The sequence below is a fragment of the Mus pahari genome, chromosome 21, assembly GCF_900095145.1.
Source record: "Mus pahari chromosome 21, PAHARI_EIJ_v1.1, whole genome shotgun sequence".
NCBI classification, from domain to species: Eukaryota; Metazoa; Chordata; class Mammalia; order Rodentia; family Muridae; genus Mus; species Mus pahari.
The window spans coordinates 25934049-25942945 of NC_034610.1; the positions used below are offsets into that span (position 1 = coordinate 25934049).

The window sequence follows — 8897 nt, forward strand, 5'->3', positions numbered from 1 at the left end:
CTCCCCTCCCCCTCCCCCTCCTCCTCCTCTTCCTCTCCACACCATCTTAAATACCCTTCAGCTCAAAGACCCTCCTTTCTCTCTCCTGGGTTTTCCCATGTTTACTCCCCATCTGCTGGTGTCTTGTTCCACCTCTTGACCTATGATTGACTTTATTTAGCTCTTGTTTACATAAAGTTCTTGGGTTAAAGGTGTGTGCAAGGGCTGAGCCACACCACAACAAGACTTTTCAGTTCACAATGTGATCAAATAACCTGGAACAAAAGGAAATAGACTTAAGGGACATTTATATCAATCCCAAAGGGATGAACTGGTCTATCTCTGGCTCTGTATGGGTATCATAAAGACCAAGCTGGAGGTGGGGGCAGGGAGGCTATGGGGACTGTGAACACACACATCCACAACAACAACCCCATCCCCTCCCCTGTGCCACCTTGTACCAGCTTGGCCAGCCTCCCTCTCCTCCCACCGCCCATAAGCATCAAACCTTCATTCTGATATCCAAAATAACATACCCCGTTATTGTCCCTTTGTAGCCAAGGTAACTTCTCCTTAACAGCCAGTCTCCAATCTCCGAACTGTGGTCTTCTCTTCATTATCATCTTTAAAGTCAGAGCCTGTATCTTAGCTGTCTTTACAACTTATCTCTGAGTGCTCTGGAGCAATTTACTTTAAATTGTATCATTTTTCCTTCTGCCTCTGCTTCCACACCTTTTCATCGCAGGTATTCTGGCCTCCCTCAGCCCAGGGTGAGATGCATTATCTCTGGTGCTTCCTGGCGCTGGGTGGGGACCAATTAGAGACCTAGACAGACTACAGGCTGGACTTGGTGACTATCTCCCTGGAAAGTCCATGAGCTGCTGTGACAGGGACTCATCTTTAAGTGGGGATGTCCTTCTTATTGACCCTGGACCCCATTAGTGCTTGGTAGGGCAAGAGCACTTCAGAGGATGGTCCTAGGTATATAAATACCCAGACGGCAGAGTGGACCTCACAGCCAGGGTGAAGGCAGCTCTGGCTCTGCCCTTTGCAAACTGGAGACTCCAAGTCTTTTCCTAAGGATATCCTGGCTGGATTCTGGATAGGACGAGAAGTAGTATCTCTTAGCCTCCTGTAGCCCCTGGTGGTCACCTAATCTATTGTTATCTCCCCAGATCTCTCAATTCCAGGCACAGTGCATTACTTCATCCTGGTGCTGGGTAGTGAAGGATTAGACACCTAGATAGAAACCTCATGCTACCATCGCCCTCCTTAGCGGGAGAAACCCATGAAGTTGTGTGTGCATGAGCTCTGCTGAAACTTCCCTGTGTCCCTCTTTCCCCTGAAGGTGACAGGTCATGTCACTCAACTTTAGTAACAGAAAGGTAGTGGACCATACCCCAGGGCTCAGATCTCTTGAGAAAATGCCAGACATAGTGTGATGGTTTGTATATACTTAGGTCTGAGAGTGGCACTATTAGGAGGTGTGGTCTTGTTGGAGTAGGTGTGGCTTTTTTGGAGTAGGCGTGGCACTGTGGGTGTGGGCTTTAGGACCCGAATCCTAGCTGCCTGGAAGCCAGTCTTCCACTAGCAGCCTTCAGATGAAGATGTAGAACTCTCAGCTCCTCCTGCACCATGCCTGCCTGGATGCTGCCGTGCTCTCACCCTGATGATAAGGACTGAACCTCTGAACCTATAAGCCAGCCCCAATAAAATGTTGTCCTTATAAGACAACAATGTGGTCTTCGTCATGGTGTCTACTCACAGCAATAAAACCCAAACTAAGACACATAGTGAGGTTGCACTATACATCTTTGCAATATAAGGACCTTGAAGGTTCCATTGCTAGGGTCCCCTGGTATTGCAAATGAAGACATATAACTAGCAACTCCATTCTGCCTTCAAAGGCCTTCTATCTGAGGATCCCAGGACCTTTAGGCTTCTGGAGAATTGCATACCTACCTCACACACTGTAATTCCAGGGAGCTTGCTGTGTGTTCCCATGTTTCAGAATTACCTGGTCTGTAGATTCTGAGTACCCTGTCCTTGTAGAGGGTAGACAGGCTGTAACACTGTCATTTTGGCTGTGGTCAATGGTCTGATAAGATGCTAGGCTCTCTCTGCAATTACTTATGCTACCAGTTAAATTGGGCTATGCCATAGGCAGAATAAGCCCCTAGTAGCCTTCCAGATCAAGAACTGAGGATGGATGGGGGACAAGATAAAGGAAGACTTCTCTAGATGGAATAGGGCTGTGTGTGTGCACGTGTGTGTATGTGTGTGTGTGTGTGTGTGTGTGTGTGTGTGTGTGTTTCCAGGCTTGAGGTCCAAACCAGTTTTTGCTGCATGTATTTTAAATTTAGAAGCTAATACAAAGGAACAATCTGTTGGACTGGCTCAGCTATATAAGTCACTGGAAAATACAGCATAAATTTCAGATGCATTTCTTGTGATATTAGTCACCCAACAGATGGTCCATGGGGCAGCTGGATTCTTGCACAAGACAACAGCCAAAAGAAGTCTTGCATGATTTGCCCTTGCTATTCTAGGGATGTGTCCTGCTTTGAGGAAGGCCTGGATCCTCCCTATATAATCTCCATGCTCGACTGGCACCTGCTAGCGTTTTAGCTGCCACCATTTGTGGCCTGCCTGGTGGGACAGGGGTGCCAACTGCCAAAGTGAGCAGGGCTGGTGTGGAGTAAGAAGTTTGATCCCTCAGGCAATCCTTGTGGCTCCCATTTGAGTTTGGCTTCAATAACTGGAATGTTTGATTGAGTCTGTCTTCAATGCTTTGCATTCCACAAGACTTGGGCGTCAAGCGCTGGATGCAAAAGAAAAGAGGAACAGCGTTTGACAGAGAGATCTCATGAAGCAGTGTCCCTGTGTCCCTGATCAGAGGGAGATGGCTCAGGGCCACCTGGAAGGACCAAAAGCCCCGGTGACTCTGATGAACAGCTCCAAAAGGATCATTGACTTTTGGGATTCTGGCCCCAGCCACAGCATGGGGAGAGCCACAGAGCTTTTGGCCTGGATTTTGGAAGATCAAGGTTTCTTTCTGTAGCACTTTGCTGTGTGAACAGAGATCTACCTACCCAACATGAGGCTCTAACAATGGACCAAAGAGGGGGCTCCAAGCCTAGCACATGGGATGGCTCCCAAACAGCCACATCAATGACAAGTCTCCTAGCAGCGTGGACGATATATTTGCTCTACATAGCCCCCATCCAGTAAGCCTTCCACCCTCTAGTACCTGCTGAGACCACTTCCAGCTGGAAGCAGGGCTGGAGGAAGATATGACTGGGATCTCAGGTGACGACCTTCCTTGTCCCTTTCTTCCATGAAGGAGAGTCATCAGAACAGAACTTCAGGGTCTCTCTCAGGAGGCCACAGGTGTTCTGGTAACGATGTTGTCCCCTAAGATGGAGGACAGAGGGTGTGGGGACACTCTCAGATCATGGGAAACCTCAAGTGTCAAGTGCTGTTTCTTAGGGCCATGGAAAGCTTCAGAGTAATCATAGGAAGAAAGCATCCTGGTTGTTGAATGAATCCAAGTTCCTGGGAAAGAGGGGGCGAGGTGAGTTTTTATCTTAAAACACCGCAGGACGGTCCTACAGAGACAGGTTGGCCTTAGGGTGCTTCAGTGATCCAAAGAGCTCCCTCACAAGTTTCTCTGCCCAGTGTGGAAGACTGCCTGGAAACTCACTGAACAGGACCTGAAGATGTATAACCACCCTGTAGCCGCTGGAACAAAGCACCTTGGACAACGCGGCTTAAATCATAGAAAAGCAGCCTCTCGAAGCCCAGGAGGGCACGAGCCCACGGCAGGCACCACTGGGCCAGATGGTTGGGTTGAGGGTCCTCTGGGGGCTCGGGGAGGATTCCCGCACTGCCTTTTCTGATGGCTGCCTGCACTCCTCGGCTTGTGGCGCTTGCTTCTCTAGCTTTTGAAGTTAACGCCTTCGGTTCCTTCTCCACTCTGTCCTCACAGGACCTCCTGTTCTTGCTGTGTTAACTGTCCCTCTGACCCTCTGCTATCAAGGCACCTGCGATTACATTTAGGACCACCCTAGATTTAATCACACCCGCAAGGGCTCTTTCTGCATAAGAGCCCTGGGGCTTTGGCCCTGGCCTCTCTCAAGGTCATCGTGCATTCTCCACCCTGTGTTTGGATAGCTTTGGAGCAGCAGGACATTCTGCTCAAACCGCACACAAGACAAACACCTTACTGACTGGGTTAGTTCCCCAACTGTATCTTACAAGTTCTCATAAAAAAAGGTGTTGGGAAACCATATAATTTAAGAGGTTCCCCCCTTTCACTACGGCCTTTGCAAAATATTTTTAAGTCCTGATTGCTTATTCTTTTTAGCAGAACTGAAATTCTGGTGCAAAAACTCTGATGGCACCCACTTCTTACCTAGTTCCCATGTGAGCCGATCACCAGGGAGCCAGAGTGTGGGTCCACCTGAAGCAGAGCTTGAATTCTGCTTTAGTTACAGAGAGGACACTGTTCAGTACCTTACTTGCTCTGCAGAACTCATGTTTAGATGGGAAAGTGAAACGAGGCTGTGGAGGAAACCCAGTCTGACTCCCAAGCCAATGGCTGAAGACAATCAGGATAAAATCCTTGTGGACACACAGTTGGCGTGACCGTAGCCTGGCAGCACATGTCGAGCCTGTATTTTACACACACACCCTGACCACAGCATAGAACAATGGCCTTCACTGTAGACCTCTTTTGGTCATGGCTTCATGGTCCCCATAGACTGCTCTGACTTCTGTGCGTGGGTGTATGCGGAGGCCAGGCAACAACATCAAGTGACTTCCTACCTACCATGTAACTCGCTTTAGTGTCTATGCCTGTGTGGTGTGTGTACACATGTGCCTGTATTTATTGGTGCATGCATGTGTACGTACACATATGCACATTCACACCACACAGAGGCCTGAGCTCACCATTAGGAGTCTTCCTCAATTTCTCTCCACTATACCCTTTGAGGCAAGGTCTCTTACTTGGGCCAGAGCCTGTCAGTATGATTAGTCTAGCTTCACTAGCCAGCTTGCTCTAGGTGAGAGGCGGTGGTCCCCTATCCCCGTCTGGGAAGTGCTGGAGTTACAGGCAGCTGCTGTGACTATAGGCATTTATGTGGGTTCTGGGACCTGCCCCTCACCCTCCCCACACACACACACCCACTCACTTTTGAGGCAATCGATTAATCTACTGAGCTATCTTCCCAGCCTTCAACCTTTGTTTTTAAACTAAGTAAGTTAGTTAATTATTGTAGGATGAGCGAGTGTTGTTCTGAGCATTGGTCACCCTGCCGGGTGAGCAGGAAGGATGGAAGCTGAGACGCCTCCTCTCTGAGGCCCATGTTTATTTTTCTCCAGATTGCCCTCCAATCCGAGACTTCGTGGCATTTAATGTCACCAGCAGCAGTTTCCACGTGTCCTGGAGTTTGAATTCTACTCAGAACCACACTTTCCACGTTCAAGTGTACAAAGACAAAGAGATACTCAGAAGTGCTTCGACAAGGGGCCGCACTGAGGCTGTGTCTGACTTGGAGGCTGGAGTACTTTACAGAGTGAGGACTAGCTACCTGGGGTGCCAGGCCAATGTCTCTGCCACACTGCTTGTCAAGACAGGTAAGGTGCTAGTCTGAAAGCCATGCTTCCTGGAGTGGGCTTTTCTGTCCCAGAGTTCTGGGACCCTAGCATGTCACCCGATTCTTCCTGATTGCAGAGGGGGAGGGTTGTCTACTTGCGTGAGCTCTGATCCTCTGATGATCCCATACCGGACAGAGTGCTGCATGGGGCTTACACGGGCTCCTTGCTTGTTGACCTACAAGCTCTATGAAGACCTGCTTTCTAATAGTCTGGCGAACATGAACTTTGTCAGGTAGAGGAAGGAGGTACCCACAGATCACAGTGTGACACAGACATTCAGCCACACAGACTCCTCCGGGACCATCTGAACAGCCTCCTGCTATCAGGCTGGGTGACTCAGAGGAATCTTGATGAAATGGAAGCACATCCTATTTCCCGTGGCTCATAGCATCCACTCTGCCTACACCAGTAGGTTTGGACAGATTCTTCCAAACCCACAGGACACGTGCATATGCTCAGACCTCGGGCACGCTGTAGCAGCTGATGTGGACATCCAGTCTTTGTAGGTTGCCTGCCTGGCTCTGCCTGGTCATGGTGAACTACAGACTAGGCAAGGCAATGAGGTGACTCCCTTAGTTCTGAAGCTGTAGTGTGAAAACTTGGACAGGGATTCTGAAACCTTGAGGTCCTAAGCTCTCAGATCTGTCCCTCCCCTAGCACAGATAGTAGCTGCAGGCTGGGGTCAGACTCATTGTCACTATAGAATCTGCTCCCTTCTAGGAGTGGCTTAAGTTTATCTCAGGATTGGGTGCAGTGCAAACAGCATGTGGGGAGCTGGTTCCAGGTGTCCCCTGGAAGGAATGACTCCCAGGCACAAGAACCTCCCTGCAGCCCTGGGAACATTTCTGTGGCTTCCGTGTGACATGCAACATGTGATCTGTTGGGTTGAGTCCTTAGCCTGTGGGGCCATGGCTCTCCAGCCCAGGCTAGAGTTAATCTGTGACTAACATAGTTAGAGAGCCTAACAGACTGTAGCGGTGCTCACCCCAGTGCCTGTGCACACTGGGTTTACTCTTGTAACAGAGACATAGGCCCCTAACATCTTGAGGAGAGGCAACTTCGTGGCAACGGTCAAAGTGGTAGCACTTTCTGTGCTGAAACCCAGCAGGTCCTGGCAGACTCAGACCAGCAGACTCTAATGTAGGGATGTGGGCGTGGTTGAACATGAGGACCTGGCCAGATCCTGTACTCAGCACATTCTCCCACGCCAGGAAAGGACAGCTGGAGGGGCCTTAGGACCCCACATGTGCAACCTGAAAACCAGCTCCTACAAGTCTGGTGTAGCTGCCTGTGGCCACACTAACTGGGTTCCTGAGTGGGAGGCAGGAGCTGTATGGGAGAAAACAGTGAGAGAAATAATGGAGGCCAAGACATATTTTTCTGATCAAGGCCCCAAAGTTTACTAAAATTCTGTGCTTATATAGGGGGGAGGCCCATCCCCTGCAGATCTATTCTTGAAGCCTGTCACCAGCCTGTAGGTGATCTGCCAGATGCTGTTTCCGGAATATCTCAAGAGTCTCTCAGCAGGTAGCAGTGTCTTGGAGAAGAGCAGGGGCAGGTGACAGAACAATAGAGCCATCTAGGTTGGAAGGCTTCACCCCAGGTGGTCTCATGCTCAGTGGCAGCAGAGTCTGAATCAGCCTGCTTCAAGGCTGGGGGAGGCTACAATTCCTCCCTAAATATATAAAAAAAATTAGCTGGACTGGGACACAAAATTTATTTATGCTCCATAGTCCTGCCTGTGAATTATGGTGGCTGGTGGCCATGCCTGGCTTGGGAACTCAGATTTTCCATAAACTATTCTTATCCGTCAAGGAGAATATATGCAGCTTGTTTGTGTTTATTTTGCACAAACTTGGCTCTGTGGTATATTATTAATAAACCATGGCCTCTTGGAATATACCTCTGTCTTAGATTGATAAAGTTCAGAAATCTGGTTGCCCGTTATTGGCTAACCGGCCCTCATAGCACACCTTATTCCCAAATCAGACCAAAGCCACAATATATACTTAATATGCTTCTTCACATCGATGAAATTTTGGTCACCTGCGCTTGCTGGAGGCAGGCTGTAGGGTGTTGACTGACCTGCTTGAAATACAAAGCAACAGGATAAAAGCTTCTTTGGGGAAGTCCAGGTACTCTATTCAGTTGCAAATTAGTAACAATCAAGCTCAAACTCTGGCATTCTGGTGTAGGAGAGGTGGCTTTGAGAATCAACCGAAAAGCTGTTTCTCATGTAAATAGGCTAAGCTCCAAGTTAACTCTGCTAGCTAATAAAGATATTTAGCTATCTTCATAATAGGAATCTCTAATATTGGAATTATTACTAGACCAGTCCAAGATTGAGTTAGAATAACTGGTCACATTGAAGGAAAGAGAAGAATCATTATAACTCCTCCTTAAGACTAATTTTTCTAAGTCAGATTCCACAGTCTCTAATGTTCTCAGTCCCAACAAGGTTAAAAAGCTTGAAGCAAGGCAGCTTAGCTTGTCCAATCTGGGACAAAGGCAAGCAAAGGTGGGTCAAAAACATATACCCAAATCAGCTTTTTTGTCACCACAGTCAGAGGACTCAGTGAAATCATAGGTCAGTCTGTCACAGGAATCATTCTGGCAGCTGTCATGCTCCTGCAGCAGTCTGTGGAGAAAACACAAGCTTTCCCTCTTCCCCATATAGGGTAGCTGTTCAGGATCAAGCCATAAGTGGATCCTTTTCATCTCACCTAGACATGAGTATGTCTAGTTTTAAGATACTATAAGGCATTTAGTAAGTTCTTTGACATCCAAATTTTAAAATTTTAAAAATAAAAATGTGATTAAAATAATGTGCATGGGGATATAATTCCTCCCCTTCTTTATTTTTAAGAAGATATAGTTTTTAAAGTTCCACAATACCTTGTCTTTGAGAATTATAAAGTCTCTGTAACACGGGTAACATTAAATTGTTGACAAAACAACTCAAATACTTGACTGTTATAGCCAGTTCTAATATCTGTTTTAATCTAATTTGGAACACCAAGTATATATTAAAAAAATTTAACATAGGCAATGACTAATTATACTTTTAGTTGTTTCTCTTGTAGAGCAGAAAGCCTGAAAAGGTATCAATAGTCACATGTGCGTATTTTATTTATTTATTAATCAGAAATAAGAGTATCCATGGGGCTGGTGAGATGGCTCAGTGGGTAAGAGCACCCGACTGCTCTTCCGAAGGTCCAGAGTTCAAATCCCAGCAACCACATGGTGGCTTACAACCA

At 47.6% G+C, this 8897-nt stretch overlaps 1 protein-coding gene across 1 annotated transcript in view; it reads left to right on the forward strand.

The window, feature by feature from the left end:
- The window catches only part of Umodl1 (uromodulin like 1), a 64717-nt gene that overhangs the window by 19625 nt on the left and 36195 nt on the right, over positions 1–8897 (forward strand). The window contains exon 7 of the mRNA XM_021221541.2: positions 5365–5619. Within this exon, the coding sequence (XP_021077200.1) occupies positions 5365–5619 (255 nt within the window). The remainder of the gene's footprint in view (positions 1–5364; positions 5620–8897) is intronic.